Here is a 25,728-nt window from a genome sequence, read left to right as displayed (position 1 = left end):
GCTTTCACAGAGCCTAGGTTTCTCCAGCACTCCTTATATGAGTATTGTTCTCCTGGCATCTCATTCATGATATACTGTGTGGTTAGACACACCATGATTGCATCTGTACTGAACATGTACAGTATAATGCAGTATAACATTGATTTATGTATTATTTGCTTTGTTTTAGGTATTGTAAATTATCTGAAGATGATTTAAAGCGCACAGGAAAATATGCATAGGTTATATGCATGTATAATGTGCCACCTTATATAAGGAACTTGAGCACCTGCTGGTTTTCTTATCCTCAAGGGTCCTGAAATCAATCCCCCATAGATACCAAGGGAGGACTATATATTATATCGCCTACTGTAATATACATTAGGCAATGTAATATACATATAGGCAACTGACACTGATAAATAAATACAACAGTGTTCAGTGGCGAATGAAATATTCTCTAGTCTCAAAACAGCAATGCTGACTTATAAAGTCAGACTTAGAATTACCTAGATCATGAAAAGACTGATTAACATTATATAGATTTTTTAAGAAAAATAATTGAGACTGAATAACATGATTTCCAAAAATATATAACTTAATGAATACTTTCCTAAAAGTCTTGATACTAAGAAAATAGAATTTGATAAACATTTATCCTCTAAAGAAATGTTTTTATAACTGTTATATTCTGAGTAGAATTACATCCTGCTATATCAGAAACATCTGTTTAATCAATGGAAAGGGAGGCTGTAAATATTAATTGGGCCAATAAAAGGTCATTTTTTAAAAACTATTAAATTTACATATCTCCTTCACCATCTTATTTGTCACTAGGCTATTCAAGAAGTACTTTCTGATAATTCTTCTCCTTTATCAAGTTTGAGGTGAGAAATATTTAATTGCTTTCTTCAAAGTATGTCAACGGATTAAATTCTGTACCTGGTAATTGTGACTGAAATACCAAAAATCTCTTAAATGATCTTAAGATGCTGAATAATTCCCATTGTACACTATTATTCAATGTTGTGGAATAATATGAGGACAATGGTTTTTTTATTAGCTCTGTAAAAGAAATTCCTGGAAGTATTTAGCCAGTCATTATAACCTTGAACTACAAAATTGAGGTAGGAGTCACCTACCTCTTGTCTTTGTCAAGAATGCCATAAAGATGAGTTTAATTTGAAATTCTTGAAGCTTCCTGTATGTGGAATAAAAGTTACTAGCCATAGGTGCCTTGCTAAAGGTCATTCTCAACCCAGCAGATTAGTTGTTATGTCAAAAAGAATTTTGCAAATCTTATTCATGGAATCAGTTTCTTTTACTTTCAGCAGTCAGTAGGTACAGATAAAAGAAATATATTTGGAAAATGCACCTTGATTTTCTTATTATTCACAAAATGCTTCGCATTTCAAGTTTCTTACTAAGAGCAACAAACATAAAAGTAAGATTTATTTCAAACTATAAGTTTAGGGTCATTTTGATACATGATGAAAGACATATAGAAAAGAAAGATTCTTGCTTGTGCATTTTGAAAGTGGATTTTTCTTCATCTTATAATAGCTGTCACTAGTTCTAAATATGTCTTCTACTTCTGGCAGTATCACTTGCAGAAATGGGAAAGCTCTGCCCTTTAAAGTGAAAATAGCAGTTTAATAAAGGAAATAAACGAAGATATTTTAGGTGCCATATGACTTTTTTTTTAATTTAGAAGAATATCTACAGTTGTTCACTTTTAAGCTATTTTGATATAATGTTTATTTTTTAGAGTAAAAGAATCTGACATTTTCTCATTGTTATCCATGCTGCTTATAAGATATTTATATAAATTCCATGGTTTTTATTTATGTTAAGGATCTTAACATTCAGTAATCAAACTGAGGATATAGCTCAGTGGCAGAGCACTTGCCTAACAAGTGGGAGACCCTGGGTTCAGTCCCCAGCACCAAAAAAATAAACAAACAAATAAAAATATTCAGTAATTCTCTTACCCTTAAATGGATTAAGTGTGTCCCCCACAATAACCCCCTAAGGTCTCATTTGATTTTGACTAATTTAAAAATTTTGCTGTTAAATTTCAAGGATAAAAATTACTATTTAAAAGCCAGCATCTACCCTTGCTTTAAATTGTTTCATAGAAAAAAGGCAACTTTAAAAAACTATCATAGCTTTTTGCCATGTCATGAAAAGTTAAGCACTAGCGAAATCTAATTCAATCTTTTTAACGTACCATATCTTCTATATGAATATTAGCCTTGATCATTCAACGCAGAACAAGACTATGTGAATTTGAGAACTGGTTCTTTAATTTCTCCTTGTGAATTAATACCATCATGCTTAAGAAGATGGATTGTAAATGATGATGATTTTATCATTAGTTTAACATTATCTCTTTTTTCCAAGTAAAGGTTTTGCTGTAGTGGTTTTCTGAGGAAAACTTAGGACTTTTAATTATATCAGGGTACATTTATTTCAAATGACATTTGACTTTTTAAAAAAAAAGTTATATAAATGCGCTAGGCTATTTTAGATTTAGAGGAAATGAAGGGCTTTAAGAGGTAATTTCAAGATTGAATGTATATATTTATGTTTGCTATATTAGAAATTTTAAGTAAATATATTTTAATATGCCTAATTTAAATTTTTACCAAACTAAATAAAAGGTTTCATCATGTTAGCATATAAACATTCACAAAATATGTCCCAACAAATAATCCAGGAGGTAGGCCATCCTTCAGTTGCTTCCTCCTTATATATGAAGTCAATGTAATGCTTCAGATGTTCTTATTTAATATTTTATAATAAACAATTGAAAACAGAAATATTGTTTTATGTTATTTACCTCATGTGTGGCTATTTTACATTTTTTTTTACATTTCTGGATAAAGAAATATTTTTGATAATGAATACCAATTCACATTTAGCAAAGATAGGTGTTTTTGTTATGGAACATATTCTAGTTCATTTCATTGTCCTCTCAGTGAAAGAAGAGCTGTGTTAGCCTCTCAGATTTCCCTCACGGCACTGGGAAGGAATGGACGCAACATCCTAGCAACCTTGGCATTGGAATCTAAGGAGCTTGTTAAGTCTGTTCGTGCCATACTTGATATGGATTGTAAGTTTTCCTCATTTTTTTCACTTTTTTTCTCTTTTTTTAATAATTCACTTAACGAAAGGAGAAAATGTCAAGTCAGGTAGTTTAATTTCATTGAATATATTAATATATTGGTTTGCCCACATTAAATTTGATAATTAACTGATAAAAATCTTAATGCACCAATTTTATGGGGAAAATACTTGCTTTATTTACAGTGTTCAAAAAGGGTTCTAATTTAAGATTAAGACATGTCTTTACTTTTGTTTCCATCCAAAGTTTCTGTCTCTTTTTTTTCTTTTTCTTTTTCTTTATTTAGAAACAAATTAAATTAAACCAAGAGGCAACTTACCTTAGTGCTACATCCCCAGTCCTTTTTATTTTTTATTTTGAAACAGGATCTCCTAAGTTGCTGAGGCTGGCCTCTAATTTGTGATCCCCCTGCCTCAAACTCTCAAGTAGCTATGATTACAGGCATGCATCATCTTGCCCAGCCGAAAGTTTCTTTGCAATGGAAGAATAAGTATAAATATTAGAAGGTAGAATCAACATTGAGACATTTTTAAATAAAATAGATGAAACAAGATGTATCTGTCACTAGATAGCCCTGGAGTCAGCATTGAACTAGAAAGAGAAGCAAAGTGATTCTCTAAGGAATTTCAAGCACCCCAACTCACAGAGAGACATCCTTGGAGGAAACTTAAGTAATAGAAATTTTCATCTTTCCCTCTTCCTATCTTTCAGGCACTTTCACCTCTTATTTCTCTATCTATTTATGTATTTATTTTTGGTACCAAGGATTGAACTCAGAGGCACTCAACCACTGAGTCCCATCCCCAGCCCAATTTTATATTTTTATTAGAGACAGGGTCTCACTGAGTTGCTTAGCGCCTCGCTGTTGCTGAAGCTGGCTTAGAACTCACAATCCTCCTGTCTCAGCCTCCTGGGCCGCTGGGATTACAGGCATGCATCACTGTGCTCCACTTCACATCTTAATTTTTACTTCTTTTTATATCCATTTCTGGCATATCCTTTATTTTCCTTCCATGTAAATTATAATTTTCTTAGTTATATCCATTATTTATAAAAATTGATAACATGTTCTAATTGTACTATAGAGGATAAATAAAAGGAAGATGATACATAATAAAACAATATATATGTCAGTAGGTAATACACTGGGAGATCTATTGTAGCCTCAGATGCTTGTATCTGCATATAGAATCTCTACAAATGTGAATATATATTGACACAAGTATGTTGTATTATCAACTTAAATAGCATAAGCACATTGCTGTGAGTAATATGATTGTCTAGAATGGTGACCTACTCTTGGTAAAGGTCTGAACAAAAGGAAATACAATCTTCCATCATCTACCTAGTAGTTATAAGCCTGGAAAAGCTTATGTATATTAAAACTGTGCATAAATATTTGGGGTTTATCTAAAAATTGGGTTATATTCCAGGCTCATATGACTTAAAAGGTTTTTTTACATTATGCATGTCTAATAGGACATTTGAAAAGCAGATAGAACATAGAGCAATTTGTTGCACAAGACTATCGATAGATTCTATAACAATAGGCTATTTAGCTTTCCTGGCACTCTTCCACTAAATACCAAAAAATACCCCCAAACTCAGTAACAATAGATAATGCCTTGCAAGTTTCCAAAAGTATTCCTGAGTGTGGTACCAATTTATTGATAACTCCCAATGTTGATCCTTTTTTTTAAAGGTGAACACACAACCCAGAATTACCTAATTATGCTCCATAAATGAGAGGAACTACTTAATAGGGAAATTATAGACAAAGAAAAATAGTTTTCAGTTAAACCTAGATAATATAATATTGTGAAGATAGATATATTGTTAAAATAAAATGAAATTATCAAATTTAAAGAGACAATATGAGATTGCATTCAAAATACAAGAAGTAGCTGCCATGAATAAAGATATTTTTTGAAGAGGACTTTTACAAAGTAATTTTAAATTTTCTTTTCTATTACATGATGATAATACCTAGTAAAAGTGTTGTAAATATTAAATTATATTATATGAAGCACCTATTCCCATCACATTTCATAGTATAAAACATATATGTAAAGTTGAACTTTCCATGTAGCACCAATGTTTTAATTAATTATCCTATTCACCTTTGTTGCATAACAAACCACCTCAAAACTTTATGACTCACAACAACAATTTAGTTTTGGCTCTCATGGTCCTCCTGGTTAACTGGGCTTTGCTAGGTAGGCCCTTCTTGTTAGAAAATTTTCATGTGGCTAGAGTCAGAAATCTTCTTGGGTTGTAGGCATCTGATTACTCTGCTGGGTTGGACATCCAAAAGGGAACTCAGTGTCAGTTTTGTGTTAACACGTACTTCTATGTGGTCTCTCTGGTACGGTAACCTCAAAGTAATAAAGCTTCTTACATGGTATCTCAAGCCTTCCACAGATGTTTAAGTGAGCAAGACAGAAGCTATACTACCTCTTTTATGACCCAGCCTCAGAAGTCACTCAGCCCTGTTTCCACCATATTCTATTCATCAATGCAGATTCCGGGAAAGGGACTTACACTCCACCTATGGATGGGGAGATGGAAAGTCACATTATAGAAGAGCATATAGTCAGAAGTCATTTTTGTTGTCATTTTTGGAAAATGTGGTCATCTTTGGAACTACAATTTGCCATAGTAGCATATGTCAGATGTTATTTAATTTAGTTATGATGGCTCAGTATCATCATTGTAAGTATGTATTAATATGTAGCATGTTAGTAGAGAAATATGCTGTGCAGATTTTGTTTGTTTGTTTTTGTGTGAGTTTGTTTGTTTGTTGTCTCTTCTCTTAATATCCCTATCCACTGGTTTTCTATGTGCCAGCCTCTAACATTCCACTTTCCCTCTTGTTTGCCACTCTTAATCTTCCATATGCTAAGGACCAGATGAATGGGTACCTAGGTGGATGGTTGGATAGATAGACAGATAGACAGGTAAGTAGGTTGGTAAATAGATAGGTAGATATAAAATTTTATTAATTAAATGTCAAAATAATAAGCTCTGAGCATGTTTTTGACTAGTAAATGGCTTGGCTTACTACAGAATAACATTCTAAGATCCATTGTATAGCTTTGACTTCACAGATATGTTACACAGAATATGATAGTATCTGCTCACTTTATGCAATAATTATGTATTTAATATTTCATATACCTACTACATTTTTAAAAATCAAGTTATATGCCAAAACCCATAAAAATTTATTATAGAAATTCTGTGGTTTGTAGAAGTGAAAACATAATCTTATTACATTTTATATGTAAGCTCAGAATTTTGTAAGTCAAACATTTTTATGTTGTCTTGAAGAGTGGAGAGAAACACCTGTGTAGACATAGCCCAGTGGATATTGCCATCATTAATTTTAATTACCTCGCTAACATTAACCTTTGTATCTGTCAAACATGATTATTCAAAGAAAATATTTGAAATTCAGCAGAATTTCTTTGAAAGAAAGGAGAAAGATTGCATCTACACTTTCTATTCATTGCAAATTTATATATGCTTTTCTGTTTAAAACTAGCAAAGAGTTTCTATGTTGTCATTTTATTTAAAAATATAATTGTTTATATTAGCATATTTTGCAGCATTTTTATAACTGTTTAGGACCTATTTTTTTTAACAATTCAGAGAAAGTCAATTCACTTTTCTTACTCTTTAAGCAGTGGGTTTTTTTTTTTTTGTTGTTGTTGCTGTTGTTGTAGTTATTGTTGTTTTACATACATAATGGGAAAGAGAAATTTAATATAGTGAGGTAGATAATTTAGCCCCAACCCACACCTCTTTTTCTTTGCCATGAGTATCTGGTGGTTTCAACTTACAACTGGAAATGTTTACTTGGGTAATTGCCTCCATCTTCTTTTGATATAATTGTACTTTAGGATGCTATCCTATGACTTTTCCTCAGAAATATGAAGGATAAGATTTCTTTGGTCTTACACCTTAAAACCAGGCTCTAAGGAATACCTAGAATGTCTTCATTCTAGGTATTCTGAACCTTTTCTGGATCATGAATGCCACTGAAATCTAATGAAGATCTTCTTCCCAGAAATGTCAATTATATACATTTTGTATCCATTTTCAAGGTATTTATGAGCCCCAGCCTAAGAACCCCTCATGTGGAGGCATAGGGAATACAAATGCTACAGCACTGCAAATGTGGCAGTTTCTCCTCTCATCAGAATACTTGTGGGGGAGTAGTCAACCAGCAGTTTGAATCCATATAAACCGTGTTCCATACAACCTTTGATGTTCCCTGGAGTCGCTCTAGAGAACATTGCAATTGCTCATCCAACTTCCCTGGACAAATTACTTAACCTCTGGATCATTTCCTCATAGAAGATCATAAAAAAGTGGAGATCATAATAATATCCATATGGCAAGATTAGAGAATTAAATGAAGTTCATGTAAAGTACCAAACAGAGCCATTAGTAGTATAAAATGCCTCATGTTTTGGTGTTGCTGTTGCTGCTCTTAAGGCTACTGCTAGTGCTGTGTGATTGTTATTTAAGCAAATAATTTAAACGTACCTTCTCTCTATGGTAGGTGTTAAATTATTGTCTACAGCTTCTTTCAACTTGGGTATATTTGGAAATATGCTAAATGAGAACTTTTCTAAATACAGAACATTTAATGTTGTTATTGATTTTGAGTTAAAATGTCATCATGACAGGAAACCGCAGCTAAATATCTGAATCAGCACCTTACCTTTCAATAGTTTATTGCTAACCCTGGGAGCTTTGGGCTGTTCTGTTACATTGCTTTCCGTGAAACAGAATGAAGATAGAATAGATATTTTCACTCAGTATTGGAACCCCAGAGACACTTTTGCCAATCTTCATCAATTTTTATGTGATCAATATCATCATAATACTTTCATGTAATCTTCATGTGAAATAACTACTTGCAAGGAACTGGATTCTTTGTTTGAGTGACGTAAAGAACAGCAAAATAATTCTGTAACAAAAACAAAAAGAGGCAGTTCTATTTAAAATGAATTTTTTAAAATCTGGCCAGATATCTCATATAAGATCTTTAATAAAAAGAGACCTTATTGCGTTCCTGGTAAATTGGCAGTATAAGAAGAGGCATCAAACTACCTCCTTCAAGATTCCTATGGAAATGATAAATAGCTGATAAAAATAGGGTAAAAATCTTCAAAAGCCCTGGCAATGAAAGAGGAATCTTAGGATCTTGTCAGTGTGGGGCAGGTAGAAACACATAAAAGGAAAGCACAAAGGGTCAACCTTTTCCTTCTTCTGATGAACAACAGTAGCATTTATGGGAATAACTGGCCAGAGGGTACCCTTAATATGTTCTAGCTGATGAATAAAGTCGGAGGTGGCTGCAGAGTACATAGGACTTTTTCACTGTTTCATTTTGAGACTGTGACATTTGTTGAAATCCTCAGAGTTCACACACATTCTTTGTCAAGCAGAGGCCAACCGGGGCTTGATACTTGAGGAAGCATAGATGCACTTAGGTCTGACATGCACTGCGGCACAAGGGAGGCTTTAAATGTAAAGGAGCTGGCACAGCAGCTTCTGCATCAAGTGCCATATGGCTCTGCACAGCCTCCTCAAGTGCTAGCTCACTTCCCACTCCCCATGGACTGCTGCGTCATCCTTATATTCACAATGTAAACACACATTGGCCAGTGCCCAGCCGGAGGTTTAAGAGAGTGACTCCTACAACTCCATCAAATGTCAGGCCAATAAGGGAGCCTCACTCACATCCTTTAAAAGGGCAAAAGCCAGTTCTGAATAAGATCTCTACATTCAAGCTTTTATAAATAGAAAAATGAAAAACATGACATATACACACTCATGTCATTCAAGCTCTTATAAATAAATGTACGTCTACATATAAATCTATGTGTATGAAAAGGGCCACCATATTAAAACAAGAATATTCAGCTGTCAAGATTTAGAATAGACTTTAGGATCAAGATTGTGGAGTGATCTCATGCTCCCACTTTGCCCCTCCACTTAGAATTGACATTTCAAATTGCATACATATGTATTTTGAAAGATAAAAAACAAGGAAAGAAGAAACCCTGCTCATAAACAGGATGAGTTTATCATAATAACTGGGGCTTTAGCCTCAGAAATTCATGGAATTGAGATGAGCAATTGGAGCTAAAGTTTCTTTGCCCAAAATGACCTAAATGATGCCTGAGCAAAGAAGCAAGGAGCAGGAATCCTCCTTAGAGAATCTACTTTTCTTTCTTAAATTACTCATGTATTAGGCATTTAAAAAAAAAAAAAAAAAAAAAAAACCCTCTCTAGTGTTGGAGCCATCTGGGCCTGCCACTAATTACAGTTGAAAGTAAACATTTATCATCCTCTACAGGTGGGAATGTAACTTGGCACTGCATCCCTGGGAATCAGCTTTGCAGTATATATCCAGAGCTTTTAAAACATTCCTTAGAAAGGTTTTGAAAGTTTTTAAAAAATGGTTTTTAATGATCATATATTTTAACTCAGTAATGCCAACTATTGGTGTTTTTGCAAATAACAGAATGAAATATGTGCATAAATATATACGTATAGGTATTTTCATTCAGCATTTCTTTTAATAGCAAAAATATGGATGTTCAACCCTTGCAAATTGGTTTAATGATTAGATAATTTTTTTCTCCACCAATTGAAAACAAGGACAACCTTTTCCCCTCCCCAGCAATAACCATCTGATTCCATGTATTGCCTGGATTTAGGTGTTCCCATCAGATTTAGCAATACATTCTGAAGCTAATTAGAAGTTATGTAAGCCAATAGAAAGGTTTTATGGGACAAGCAACAGTACAACATTTTTTTTAATTTTTTTTTATTGGTTGTTAAAAACATTATAAAGCTCTTGACATATCATATTTCATACATTAGATACAAGTTGGTTATGAACTCCCAATTTTACCCCAAATACAGATTGCAGAATCACATCGGTTACACATCCACATTTTTACATAATACCCTATTAGTAACTGTTGTATTCTGCTACCTTTCCTATCCTCTACCATCCCCCCTCCCTCCCCTCCCATCTTCTCTCTCTACCCCATCCACTGTAATTCATATCTCTCCTTGTTTATTTTCCCATCAACAAAATGAAACTGAATCCCCTCCTCTCGCCATGCACAAAAGTTAACTCAAAGTGGATCAAGGAGCTAGATATCAAATCAGAGACTCTGCGTCTGATAGAAGAAAAAGTTGGCTCCGATCTACATATTGTAGGGTCGGGCTCCAAATTCCTTAATAGGACACCCATAGCACAAAAGTTGATAACAAAAATCAACAAATGGGACTTACTTAAACTGAAAAGTTTTCTCTCAGCAAGAGAAACAATAAAAGAGGTAAATAGGGAGCCTACATCATGGGAACAAATTTTTACTCCTCACACTTCAGATAGAGCCCTAATATCCAGAGTATACAAAGAACTCAAAAAATTAAACAATAAGAAAACAAATAACCCAATCAACAAATGGGCCAAAGACCTGAACAGACACTTCTCAGAGGAGGACATACAATCAATCAACAAGTACATGAAAAAATGCTCATCATCTCTAGCAGTCAGAGAAATGCAAATCAAAACCACCCTAAGATACCATCTCACTCCAGTAAGATTGGCAGCCACTATGAAGTCAAACAACAACAAGTGCTGGAGAGGATGTGGGGAAAAGGGTACTCTTGTACATTGCTGGTGGGACTGCAAACTGGTGCGGCCAATCTGGAAATCAGTATGGAGATTCCTGGGAAAGCTGGGAATGGAACCACCATTTGACCCAGCTATTGCCCTTCTTGGACTTTTCCCCGAAGACCTTAAAAGAGCGTACTACAGGGATACTGCTACATCGATGTTCATAGCAGCACAATTCACAATTGCTAGACTGTGGAACCAACCCAGATGCCCTTCAGTAGATGAATGGATAAAAAAAATGTGGCATTTATACACCATGGAGTATTACGCAGCACTAAAAAATGACAAAATCATAGAATTTGCAGGGAAATGGATGGCACTAGAGCAGATTATGCTTAGTGAAGCTAGCCAATCCCTAAAAAACAAATACCAAATGTCTTCTTTGATATAATGAGAGCAACTAAGAACAGAGCAGGGAGGAAGAGCAGGAAGAAAAGATTAACATTAAACAGATAGATGAGGTGGGATGGAAAGGGAGAGAAAAGGGAAATTGCATGGTAATGGAGGGAGACCCTCATTGTTATACAAAAAAAGTACAACATTTTTAATGCTGCCATGATTTATCATTTAGATCCTTTTCTTCTCTTGGATCCACAGTTCACACTTTATATGGCATCTTCTCATTCTACTTGTCCTAGACATCAAACTCCTATCATTATTTTCTCATTTCTCCCAAGATCATATTCTTTATTACCTAGCAAGAATTCATCAAAGGAAGAACTTTGTTTCTTTAGTGAAAGTTAACTTTAAAGAATGGGCAGTACAGTATTGTTCTCCCCACAAAGTAATCTTACTATTTATATAATCTCTCTTCTTCTAGAATTGGGAAAGATATTCCAAGCATCAGGGAGTAGCTTATTATGTGATTGTATATTTCTTAATAAACAGCTTTACCTGTTTTTATAAGGCAAAATGGTTCTATGGTGACTTAATTTTTAATGCCAGAAATTTACCACTATAATATAAAATCTCTCCATTCAAGGAAATGGTAAATGTATGTATTCTTTGTATTGTTGCAAATTGAAAGTCACTTTGTATTATTGCAAATTGAAGGACACTACTATGTTTCCATTAAGAAAATATATCAAATTTAACCTTGGGCACTTAATTTGTTTTAAATGGGTAAATTACTGTTAGCTTCAAAAAAATAATTTTTCCCTGGCACAATTTTATTCTAGGAAAAAAAAAAATTCTATTCCTTCAAGAACTGCTTATCAGATATCTACAGTGGGCTGGACCCTGGCCTAGGAATTTAGATAAAAGTATAAATAAGGTTCTTGATGTCAGGCAGCTTAGGTCATTGGTCGTGGGCAGAGATGAACAAAGGAATAAGGAAACATTTAGTGCCAGGTGCTGGACAGTGTTACACATTCAATAAAACCAGGTGATGTCTTAGCAAAGAGTTAATTGGGGATGCTATTTAAGATTGATGGGCAAAGAAGTGGCACTAGACCTCAGACTCAGGCGGAAGAAAATTCATGGGAAGAGATTCTTAGGCCCAGGAGAAAAGCTGTGAGGCAGGAGCAAACTTGACATACTTGATGAGCAGGAGGAGAAAAATTAAAAAAACAGTGTATCTGATACACAGCTTAGGGTGATATAGGAAGAAGCCAAATCACACAGGGTTTTAAATACCATGCTAAGGAGTTTGGATTTTTATTTTGTGGCGTAGAAAGCCCTTGATGGTTTTAAAGAGAAGAAACGTGTTATAATCTGCACTTTAAAATATTGCTTGAACAGTTAGTTGACACTGAACTCTTAAGAGTAGCAAGAATGAAGAAAAAAAAGAAAGGTTAGTTTGCTATTAAAATATCCAGGTGGAGAGTAGAGGTCATTTGTCATGTGTTTGGAATAGCAAAAAAAAAATGTTTATTTTAAAAAGAGAAATTAGTTTTATGTCAGTGTGAACACCTGAAATTCAGTATTAATGTTTTAAGTTGGTATTCATGTGTGTATTACATCAATGAGTACCTGAAAGTCCAGTAGCACAGAGCAATTATCTGTTGTCATCTTGACTCTTAGACTACCCCATGTTTTTCTATTGCTTCATCTGTGCATTTATCAACTATTGAGTGTTTGCTTTTTTCATTAAACAAATTCCTGAGAAACTGTGGTGCCAAAATTATTTAGTACTACCAGATATATAGCAACAATCTACTACTATCTTGGCACATATAAAGCAAACATACACAGTTTTTTTAGTTATAACAATCAGGAAACCATTGTTTCCGGTGTTTAATATATGCAAACAAGTATCTAATGTGAGTCAATTAATCCTCAAACTACCATATATTCTGGGTTTTCATAGAAGATCACAACTAGGGAAGTATCTAAAATATATTCTTTAATCATATATACTACCAATAGCCTTAAGGTATAAAATCATGGCCAGATAAGCAAAACTTAATTTCTCCTGTAAGGCAGGGATATTGTTGCCAAGGGGATTACAGGATGTGCAAGGTCTAGGATTTAATTAAGTAAAAATCTATATATCCGAGTACAAACATGGTAAACAGACTGTCACATAAAATGGTTGTTAACTCAGAGGCAGAAAAAGAATGCAAAGACTGCTTCTAAGATTGATGATATAGAGAATTATCAGTCTTCCAAAAGATGAAACTCCAATCTATTCACAGTTAAAACTGTGATGATCAGATATCTTAAGTAAAATTCATGTTTCAGTCCTTTAACTGGACAAGCAAAATATGAATGATGTCAGAAAGAAATATTTTCCCTCAAGGCCTGAAAACATCTTTATCCAAACTGAATGCATCTTTTGGTTAATGGAATAGGTGTTCTCCAGAGTTCACATGAGGACGAAGTTTTAACAGCTCATCTCAGAAAAGGAAGAATTATTCAAATGTGTGCAGTGACAGCTTTCATAATTATTTAATATGATAAAATAGTTCAATTTAGACTTAGAAGTTCAGTTCCTGCCTTCAACAACAGAATATTAACATTACTAATAGATCATATCTTTAAAAATTATAGATATGGAAGTTTTTTTTTAATCTCTTACACAGTTTAAAAGTGCTATTTTCATTAATATGTTCTCCCAGCAACCCTGGACAATAGACATTATTTACCATTTAAAAGATAAGAAAGGAGCAAGAAGGCTCAAAGAACATAAATAATTTTGCTTAAGTCAGAAACTTGGAAAGATGATGCCAAAACCCTAATTTAGGTCTTCTGATTCTAAATTCAGGATTCCTAATAAATCCTTTGAGTCAATTCAATTGACCTTTTTTTCTTAAGAGTGTATAAAATCACATGGTATCTTATAACTAATGACATCTGAGTTGGAAAATACCATGACCTCCCTGAGTATTACCTTCCTCTCCCCAAGGAGAGGGTATATTTGAAAATTTCCTCAGGGATTAAGAATGAAAGTACTTTGCAAATTATAAAGCACTCTGTAAATATAATATTGTGTTTAAGTGGGTTTTTAAAAACTGAAATCATTGAACAAAATATACCTTGTCTAACTTCATGACTTAAAAATACTCAGGATAAAGCAATAGACTGCACTGGCTCAGGGAGCTTCAGTAGTTTTCAGCAATATACAAAATATCTAACTCATTGATCATGTTGGCTTTCTCAGGAGGTAGGATTTTATATTTGAGAAATAACCATTAGTTTTTACATAAAAATTAGCTGCTTCTGGGCTGGGGTTGTGGCTTAATGTTGGAGCACTTTCCTAGCATGTGTGAGGCACTGGGTTCAATTTTCGGCACTACATATAAATAAATAAAAATAAAAGGTCCATCAACAACTAAAAAATATATTTTTAAAAATTAGTTTCTTGTATGCTAAATGATAAACTTTATTGAAAAGATAGATTTATGTTGGCTTCTAAAGAGGCAGAATAGTGTAGTGAAAAGACCATATGCTACAGGATTCAAATTCCAGATCCCCCATCTGATAGATTGTGCTTCTGTATCTGAGTGGCTAGCTGGTTAAAATAAGGTGACTTGCACGTGGTAGGTACTAGATGCATCATCACTACCATCTTCTTCATAATATCCATCATTCATTATTGTGTCAATGGTTCATTTTGTCTTTATAACTGTAAATTATTCTCTTCCTCTCCCCTGCCTCTTCTTTATTTTATTTTATTTATTTTTTTTTTTTTTTTTTTGAGAGGGAGCTTAAAATCTTGGAAGTCAGTGGTGTAAGATATCTACTAATGTAGACTTCTGTGGTATATCACTATTAAATTACTCCTATGAGAACATGTGAGACAACATGCACTAAAGCCCCTAAAAACAATTTAAAAGTAACATTTCCCTCTATCAAGTAGCAGTAAAATTTGGGTAGGAAACCCATCTACAACTCAAATTTATTTCATGCTATACAGGCTAAAATTTTTTTTAAGTATATATATACACACACACACACATTATATATACTTTTTAATATATAATATATTATACTTTTCTATATAAATATGTATTATATATTTATATATATAATATATTAATATGTACTTTTTATATATGTATATATAATATATATAAATAATGTGACAGCCTCGAGGATCTTCCAGAAATAGTTCATATAGTCTTGGCATGTGGAAAGAGATGCCTTACTGAATTTGTGCAGAAGATAAATACACCAAAATTGCCCAGAGAAGATTCCAGGTAGCCAGAGTTTCTGCAAATGTACAGACTGGATTTTCACAGGTGTTTCATCCACATGAGGCTGGAGTAAGTCTTAGAGATAAGTGAAGGAAGAGTTTTCCAGACAGAGCCAACAGCAAGTGGAAAGACCCTGAGGTAGGAGCATGCCTAATGTGTTTGAGAAAAACCCAGAAGATAGCATGATAGTGAGGTTCCATTCATTGCATCACTCAATCCTCAGCCCAATTGTTTCCTTTCAGAAAGGCCTTTTTTCTACTTCCTTTTTTCCAGCCCAATTGTTTCCTTTCAGAAAGGCCTTTTTTCTACTCTTACTTCACTTCCTGATTGTACTGTCTTCACAGCACTTCACATTATTTTTCATTAATGTGTTCATTATCTATCACTTTTATTAAAGTATGAGTTCTTTGAGAGTAGAGTTCTTGAATGTCTTGTTAAGCACAATTAGTTAACACCTCCTACAGTGCCAGGTATGTAATAGGTGCTCATGGGAGACCCACATTTCGTAATTGGGATTAGTTTCTAATAAATGTTTAATATTTGATATATAATATTTAATGTATTTATTTTAATTCATTTACTTAGGATTGAATTTAAAACACTGAGGCACCATTATTCAGTAGACTGTCATATTAACAATGATGGCCCATCTATGGTGGTAGTCAATGTGTGAGGAAACAAGCATGCTCATATACTGCTCATAGGTGTCTCCATTCAGCTTTTTTGGAGAGCAGTCTCACTGTGTCTCTAGGAATCTAAATGACATTTTCTTTGACCTTGAAGCTTCACTCCCAATAAGTGTACACAATTACCTATCCGCATGCATAAATATACAGAAATATCTACGTGTACATAGAAATAGATGTCTAATAGTGGTTCATTCCACAAATATCTGTTAAGTACAGAGGCCACTTCTGCTAATGTTGAGGAAGAAGTAGTAAAATTCTAGGAAGAAGAACAGAATCAACTCTTCTTTCTTATAGACCCTAAGTGGTTACCACCCACCATCTACTGGGACTTTCTGACTAAAATATGCCCAGGGAAGTTCATGCCTGATAATAGACCTGGTAGAAGGGGAGAAAAAGCCCAGGCAAAGTTTCCTGAGTGAAAGTCATGAATGTGAGTGAAGACGCTGCACCAAAGCAAGCCTTAGAGGTAAAAAAAAAAAGAAAATATCAAAGACAAACTAGGAGAGTGGACCTCCCCCTACCAAAGTGGGCAAAGAATACCAATGCTGCCTCCTCAAAGTAGGTCATTCAGTAGTGCAGGCCAGTGTGCTGTGATATGTCCACATCTGCTGGACTTGTAGTACTTCCAAAAGAAGCTAATGAGGATGTGGTTGTTTAATTATGGACATACCTGGATTTATTCCAGACTCCACAGAAGCAGAGTTTTTTATTTTTTCTTGTTTTGCCTTAATTTTGGATAAAAGGTGTCTAATCTCATGTTGAGAGAATAGAATGGGATGTGGCTTATGGAGTAAGAAATCCTAAAAGGCAATGCCACTCTATACAATTACAATAAGAAAGAAAAGGTAGCAGTACACAAGTAAGTAAAGAGAAACTTCTCAGAGCTCTTTTGATGAACTTACATGTTTAAGAAGTGTAGAAAAGATGGACAAAGAAACAAAGTAGAACTAACATGAACTTTTAAGAATAGTGTCAAGGAAGTTAAAGCCAGGATTAATTTAAACTATTGGAAAAAATTAAGGATGAGAAGAGGTACACTTAATAGAGTGATGAAAAAGAAATAGATTTTGTATATTAAAGTAACCAAGGGGACAAGGCTCAGTAACATCTGGGACAGATTCTTTGAGTGGTCCCCACCATCCTGTGTCCATGCCCTTGTGAGATTTCCTTCCCTGGGGTATGTTCAGGACCCATGGTTTTCTTAGAACCAATGTAAGCAGCAAAGGTGACAAAAGATACATGATTCTGTTATGGAAGATTTTATTGCCTTTTGCTGGAGTCTCTCACTGCTTGCTGGCATCAAAGAAACAAACAGCTTTGTTAGGAAAGTAGCTGAGGGTAGTCTGTGGGTAAAAGCCTTCGGTCCTTCCCCAACTGCGCCTCAGATGAGATCACAGCCATGCTCCACATATAGATTGAAGCCTTGTGAGATCCTAAGCAGAGGACTCAGCTAAGCCGTACCCAGACTCCTGACCCTCAGAAACTGGGAGATAACACACGTGTATTGTTTTAAGCTGCTGTATGAGTGGTAACTTGTTACAACACAAGGGAACATTAATAGGATAAATTGTTGATGTGTACTTCTCTTTTCCATCAGGAAAATGACCTGTGGAATAGTAAGGGTAGAGTTTCCTGGGAATAAAAAGTTCTCTTCTTTTGGAATAAGAGATAGAAATATCATTCTTAGAGCTTTGAGTCAATCTTCAGATTCCTCATGAGTTATCAACACCCTCCCACCCCTTTCACTTTTCTATCTAATCAAAGGAAGTGTGAGAGAATTAGAAGGGTTCTCCTTTACAGATTCAATTAAAGACACCAGCCTCCAGAAGTGGGCAGCTGCTGTTGTGTTATAGATGCTGTCATGAATAGTCCCCAGAGAAAAGCTCTCCCTCCTCACCATGCCACATTCTCTCATTCAGCTAAATCTTCCCAGCACCTGTCATGATGCTTGACACATAACTGATGCTCAATGATTGATGAGTGAATTCCTTATTAGGCTCTCTCACCCTAAATTCAACAAGAAAGAAGGAAAGTTTCCCTTCCCTACTATGGTACATTTCCTTCTTGGAATTATAGGAACAAAAATTCAAGTGTAATATTTATTTGTTTGCAGAGAAGCAAATGAATGAACCATGAGAATACAGAAATGAGTGAATGTTTTTTGTAAATAAAAGGAATTTTTAAATGTAATATAAATTCTAATTACTTCAGAACTCTATTTCTTCTCAGGCTACAGAATTGTGCATAGTTTTGTATGAGACGCTTTCAGAGTTAGTAAATGCCAGAAGCTTAAATTGCCTGATTCCAAATGATACTAGCATAATAGACTCATTTGTTCTGTCTCTTGTTCTGTATATTCACATCACATAGAAGTACAAACCTTTTATAACCCGACAATAATTGAAATGCCTTTATCTTTTATTCATTTTATTTTTCAGCTTTCTTCTTTGTAGACCCCTTAGTGGAAACAAAATTTTAGTATTATTCACCCCTATTTGGTACATTGACGGTCTGATACATATTACCTCATTACTAGCACTTTGTGAATCCTTTGTAAATACTTCCTTATATACATTCCTAATTGCCTTGTTGGACATTACTGGTGTCAAAAATATATACCCCCAAAACTGGCTTCTTCACAAAACATACCTATAAGTAGAAAGACTGTTTCCTTATCTCTTCCAGATTCGAGAGGCTGCCCACATTTCTTGGCTCATGGCCTTTCCATCTTGAAAGCCAGCAATAGCCAGTCAGGAATTTGCCACATAACTTCATTCTGACACTGTCTCTTCTTCTATACTCAGTGTCCACTTTTAAGAATTCTCATGATTGCTTTGAGCCAACATGGACAATCCCTAAAGCTTCAGGTCAGCTAGGTCAGTGTAGTCCAACCTTACCTCCATCAGCAATCCTAATTCTCCCTTGCCATGTAACACACATAGTCTTAGGTTCTGTGGATTAGGATGTAGACCTCTTGGAGGATGTGGTTCTGTCTACCACAGAGAGAAGGGAAGAAGGCCTCATGGGCAGTGATAGGCCTTGAAGGCTGGACAGAGTGTGTACTTAAAGGATGGGGGAGTTCTCTGCATTCCAAATGGAAGGAGTGACAGTGACAGTGGTTCAAAACTGAGATGGGGATATATGAGAGATAAAGTAATTTAGTTTGCCTACAGCTGTGTTCTGCAAGCTTTTTTTTTCTGAAAAAAAATCTGTAAAATAAATATTATAGGCTTTGTGTCGTAACTACTCCACTCTGCCATTGTAACATGAAATTAGCCATTGATAATAAGTATAGAGGGGCTTTGTTCCAATAAAACTTTATTTATAGGGCTGGGGATAGAGCTCAGTTAGTAGAGTGCTTGCCTAGAATGCACAAAGCCCTGGGTTCAATCCTCAACACCAAAAAACCACAATAAAAAGTTTATTTATAAACACAGATGACAGGTTATATTTGGCCCATGACTTATAATTTTTTAAGCCCTTGCTAAAGTATAAATAATATAAAAAGAAAATAATGTAAAATTAGTCAGGAGTCAGTCATGGGCTATCTTAAACACCAGCAAAATATTCTAGAGATTTCTTTTAATAGTAAGGAGCTATTAATGCTCTTTGATAAAGGAAAAGTACAATAATAAGTGTGCTTTAGGGAGCATAGTCTGGCCAGTGCCAGGGTACAAGGTGAAGAAGGGGCAGCAGTAACAGGAAGCTTAAACTCTAATGTAGATACAGGTAATCAGAATTTAAAGGAGTAGTGTCAAAAGGAAGGACACTAACTGGCCTCTCTGCTTTCAGACTTCTCCCCTATTGTCTGCTCTCTGGTTGTCTCTAATACATATGCCAGACCCTATCACTCTCCAGTCACTGCACATTATACTTAGAATAAGATCAAAACTCTGCAGCTTGGCTTTAAGAGGTCCTTCATTGACCCCAATTTGCTCTCTTTGTCTACCACTGTTCCCCTGCTCACTGTTTACCAGCCGTATTAATTTGTTTGTAGTCCTTCCAGCAGGCCAAACTTAATCTCCTCAGGCCAAACTTAGTCCCATCCTGGGACCCTTGCATTGGCTCTTCCACCTGCCTGGAATGGCACTCCTTCAGACCCTCACAAGACTCTTTTATTCAAGGCTCTTCTCAAATGTCACCTTATAAGAGTGGCTTTTCTGACCCACTCCATCATTATGACCAATAATTCTTGATCCTTTGCTCTTTTTTGCATTCCTAATATAATTTCTTTGCTACCTGATATCATCTTGTCCCCACTAGAATGTAAGCTCTGGGAGAGCCAGCCCACACTTGCCTTATTCACCAGTTTGGCCCCAGAAATCTACTGTAGCAGTTATTCACTAAGGATTTATTGAATAACAAAGTCAATAACATTGCAGAAGGGAATTGCATAAGACTGAATAACAAAAGAGTAACAAGGAAGAGAAGTAAAGGAAACTCTGGATTTTGAAGCCTGGATTACTGGAGATTAGCAGAGCTAGTAAAAATTAGGAAACTCAGCAGGAAAGACAGATATCAGAGGGAAGGAAGGTGAGTTCCATGTTAGACTACTGAGATGCTGACAGACATCCAGAGAGAGAGAGATTGAGATATAGGTCAGGATTGAGAGATGCTGTTTCGGGGGGGGGGGGGGGGGGGGGCTGTTCGTATAGCTTTGAAGGTTGAAGACCCAGTAGTGCAGAGAGGGGATGTAATAGAAGAAGTCCTTTGTGATAGCTCAGAGGGGAAGGAGGGGCCAGATGGGGAGCAGGCAGGATGATAGGGATAAATGAAGAGTAGCTTATTAGGGAAAGGGTGATCCCAGGGAGGAAAAAATTTCAAAGGACTAATCAGCTGTGCTAAATGCTGTTAACAAGATAACAACATGTGAGGAACAGGCTGGCTGTGTTTATAATCATTTGTGACCCTTAAGAGAGAAGTTTCAGTAGATTGGTAAGGGCAGAGATAACATTTTACTCCAACACTGTTTTGATTATCAGTTCGTCATTCTACGATTCATAAGGCATTTCAGTATTTCTTAGAACCTTTTTAATAAATATTATGATTTAAAAGATGTAAGAAAAAATATATAAAATATTACTTATTGAAAATTTGCTAAAAGTAGATTTTAGGTACTCTTACCACGCATGCATGTGCACACACACAGAGTAACTGTGGAAGGTGATAGATTCTTTCATTTCACTACAAATGTGTATATGAAAATATTATGTTGTACATCTGAAATGCACAGAATAAGAAATAAATTTAAAGAAATGTTTTAGAAAATTCAACTCAATCTATACTAATCCTAAAACATGTTAAAAGTTACTTAATTTGAATAAATTCATGCCTGTGTCCAGATTTCTGTGGCTTTCTAGGGAGATGTGATCTCAGAGCTGTCAACAAATTGTCATTTAACTATATGCATAGTTTTTCTAAATTGAGAAGTGCTGAGATAAGAGGGAAAACGTTTGTTAGACTAGTAATATTTTTCTTTTCTGCTGACATAAAAATGGTGTTAAACTTTATTCTTGTTATTTTTGAAAGGTTTGAAAAGAATGAATAAGCAAGAAAAATTGCTCATAATCTACCAAGAGGCAATCATTGTTTGCATTTTGGCCTAATTGTTTCCAGTCCTTTTTTTTTCTTTCTTTCTTTTTAAAGTCCATTTATAGGGCTTGTCATTGTTGTTTCTATAAGGGAGGAAGCAGCTTAGTGGCTCATATGGTCAAGAAGTAAATTGCCTTTGTTCAGCTCCTACCTCTCTATCTCTTAGGAACTTCACCATCTTGGCGAGTCTCATAATTTGTCTGTATTTCAGTTTCCCATCTGTAAAATGGAGGAACAATAAATTCTTTTATATGTTTATATGTTCTAGTGTCCAATATGCAAAACAGACTTGATCCCATCCTCCTTCCCCTTTTCCTAACTTTCTAGTTCTGTTTTTTTTTTCCTTTACTGGCATTCATCTGGAAGGTTTCTCGTCTCTTTTGTTGTTTTTAATCTGTCATTTTCATGTTGTTCCTTAGTTTTGATATTTTTCTTGTTTTAAGTAAAATTATTTAAATGATCGTAAACAAATCTCATTCACAGATGTAACCAAGGTTAGAAGCCACTTTTATTCCTAGAAATTAAACTAATGTGAAAAACCAAGGAATCTCGTTGAGGATTGTATTTGTCTATAAAGGCCTCAAAGTGGCAGTGCACTGTGCCCTTACATTAAAATCAAATATGGCCTGGATCTGTTCTGAAAGAGAAAAAAAGAATAATAAACCAATTAAAGAATTTGATTGTCTGTATCTGAGTTATTATCCTAAACGCCATTAACCATATACTGATAATCAAATGACTGGATGTGCTGCTAATAGTGATATGTCCTCTGGGCACCACATTGCCACTGTGTGTACTGTGCATAGACTGTAGAGATAGAAGTGTTTCTAAGACCTGATTAAATAAACTATTTAAGTAATAGGGATTCCAAGGGAGAATAGTTTCTTCTTTTGTTCATATAAGTACAGTATCTTTAAATATAGATGAGATTATGGTCTTGTTAGCATTTCGGTTAAAATAATTGGTGAAATAGCATCAATGCAGAACATGGCCATAAAAGATGAAGCACCTCTCTCTTGGTTTCATGATTGAAAACAAAAATAAACCCTGAGTTCTCCCCATGGAACAATGGGCCCTTTGGGTACAACAGTGCTATTTCCTGTTTCCCAGAGCCAAACTTTATTTGAAGTGTTTTCAGCACACTCTCTATTACTCTTCTAATTTGTGAATAAAAAAAAAAATGAAGTACCCGTAAAATTATTTGTCAATCTGAACCTTATTGAAAATATCTCCTCTATGCTAGTACCATAATATAAATTGTTATCTGAAGTTGGACCCCTCTGTATTGATAAGGTACTGATGAAGTTCCATGAAGTGTATTGATAAACTGTGGGTTGGAGAGTTTTTTTAAGCAGAACAGTTCTACCGTTTTATTGTTTGGGTAGACAGCAAATTGACATTAACTTAAGGAAACAGACTACTTCAGGTTTTTCTAAGTATCTTGCAGTAAATCAATCTCCAAAGACTTCCTTAGGAAACACATTGACGCTTTTTAAAAATATAAGTGCAGTACACTGAACATAATTCTTAAGCCTTCTAGTTCTTTTTTCTTACTCCAAAGATAAGAAAACTATATCAATATAAAATGTGGCTTACTATTGATTTGAAGAACAGAGAGCTTGTATGCTTCTTATGCAGCCAGTTTTATACTTCTTTGCATGTTTTCATTTGTTCAGAGTTGAGTTCAGAGGAGAGTTGCATTTGTATGGTATCTTGACTCTGCTCATCTTTCTTTTTATTAATAAGTATGTACTGCTTCCCAAACTGAAGTACAAATTTTGTTCATGCATTTTTCTGAATTTTTAATGATACCTTCATTTTTATGCTTTGGAGTAAAACATCATTGTTTTTCTCTTTAACAAAATGCAATGGCACAATTATTGCAAAATAAGCTGTTTACATACATACTTGGATCTGTAGCCCAGTAACAGTTTAAAATAACTCCTCAGCAGAGTTCTTCCAGTAAATCTGAAACATAGAGTTTGCAAAGGAAAGAGAATAATAGGAATATTTGTTAGGCTGTAGAGATGTCATCCTCCAGCATAGAGGAGTAGTTTTTAAATTTACAATTCAACATTGAAGTCTGAACTAAATTTGATCAGACATGATTCATGTGCTAGCTTTAACCATAGTCATAAATGACAGGAAATGCTCATTTTTCCTTCAGTTCTTTTCTGAATTGTTGTCGAAGGTTTTAGTTTAGATTGGGTCTCCTCTCTTAGTCTTAGTGACCCAATATAGGTGCAAAAATAAACTCCTTTGTTTGTTTATATTTCAGCTAAAAATGTCTGAGCTACTTCTCAGGATCAAAAAGCTTAATGAAACATACATTTTGATAAAGATTTTTGGAAATGTTCAAAGGAGATACTGTCATTTCCCAAAAACCTGATAAATTCATGTTGCCGTAGAGCACTTTTTTATTTGGGATAGAGCTTAAATATTTTGTTTTAAAAATGTTTTGGAGGTGTTTGTGTTATTTCTGAAGACCATTAGTGCCGAATCACCACATGAAGATATGTTTATCACGATAGCCCATTCAGAAAAATCATGAGGGCAGCAAATCTGTTGGAATACACGAGCAGCTCTCTTTTCTCTTTAGGTGCTGATCTGCCTTTTGACTTGCCCATGCTACAAAAAGTTAGTTGGTATTTAAAGCAGTTTTGAGACTTCCAGGTAAAAGATTTCCCAGAAGCACAGCTTTTATCATCCACCTTCAGTGGTTACCCTTCGTACACACTGACTGTAAACTTCCTTGTGTACACTGGTAACATGTAAGGCTGTGAAGGACAAATGTGGATAGAACCAAATGTTATGCAAGTTAGCCAAATGTAATGACAAAGCAGATAATTGTTAAGTATTGCTTAAACATGATTTTCTTTGAGTCGTAGGCAAAAAAAAAAAAAAAAAAAGGCTTTCATGCCCTCCTCTTATAGCAATGCTCTGTTATGTGACCTAGATTTCAAATCTCTGTAGTATTTCCTGTAGAAAACCAATGTATTCCCTCTCTGCACACCTACCACTGATGATAAAATATGAGTCAGCTACATAGAGGTACTTTCTGTGTAAGGTTTTTAATCAAACCTTTTATTAATGAAAAACAATACATAATAATATTGTACTACAAATAAGTTCATAAGCTAAGTGTAACTAAGAATCTTTCCAGAGAGAAGTTTCTCAGGAGGTAAATATTTAAAGATTCATTCTTAAGTTGTTTTCTGAAAATAATAATATACTTTTGTATGTACATAAAGAAGTTTCTCATTTCTGTGTCTGATGTAATCTTAAAATTCTTGGTAGTCAGAAACTGTGCTTCTTTAATTTGATCTTGTATTAAATATTTTTGATCAATGTCTCTTCAAAGAATCTTTGCTGCTATTATAATCTATATAATCTCATTGTTTTAAAATGGGCATTCATGCTCTAGAAAGCAAGCAACTGTCCATTTCTATTATATGTCAAATGAATGATATGACAGTTTCGTCCTTTCCTCTTGGCTCAGCCCTTAGTGCAAAAAAGACTATTTGTGAATTTTTTTCTGTAACCCATTTAATTTTGATGACATCCAAGGATCTTAGGCAATGATCATGCTAAAATGTTAGTTAAGAAATCAGATCATTTCCCTATCTTTCTTGAGCACATGCCTCTTGACCCTCAGACTTGATGGTGAATGACTAGCACAGGTCTCCTTATTGAGGAATTCTGGGTCTTAAAACAATGCACATCTATCCAAATCTGCTAGGCTAATAGTTTAAAAAATTCAAAAAAAAGGTTGTATCAGCTATATCTCATTAATATCAAACCTGTTTTATAAGTAAAATAATGACTATTTCTAAAGGTGTAGGTGTTTCCATTATATGGGCAAAACAAATGAACAATTGAATGTTTTTCTTTTGTGTTCAAATTGTTGCTGTAGTCTCAAGAGTATAACTGTAAAGCATTCCCCTTGAGTATCTGTTCTCTCCCTCAATCATATCACTTCTCTCCTTCCTTTTC

The 25,728-nt window shown here is 34.7% G+C and overlaps 1 protein-coding gene across 5 annotated transcripts in view; it reads left to right on the top strand.

Annotated features, from left to right (window-relative positions):
* The window catches only part of Stxbp4 (syntaxin binding protein 4), a 161,070-nt gene that overhangs the window by 95,922 nt on the left and 39,420 nt on the right, over window positions 1-25,728 (top strand). For all 5 annotated transcript variants that reach the window (XM_071603791.1, XM_071603790.1, XM_027924780.2 and 2 more), the window contains 2 exons: window positions 817-866; window positions 2,961-3,094. In XM_071603791.1, coding sequence (XP_071459892.1) covers window positions 817-866; window positions 2,961-3,094 — 184 coding nt within the window. The remainder of the gene's footprint in view (window positions 1-816; window positions 867-2,960; window positions 3,095-25,728) is intronic.

Source organism: Marmota flaviventris, chromosome 17, assembly GCF_047511675.1.
Source record: "Marmota flaviventris isolate mMarFla1 chromosome 17, mMarFla1.hap1, whole genome shotgun sequence".
Classification (NCBI taxonomy): Eukaryota; Metazoa; Chordata; class Mammalia; order Rodentia; family Sciuridae; genus Marmota; species Marmota flaviventris.
Note: the sequence above shows the minus strand (reverse complement) of the source record. Positions and strands in the feature narration are given on the sequence as shown.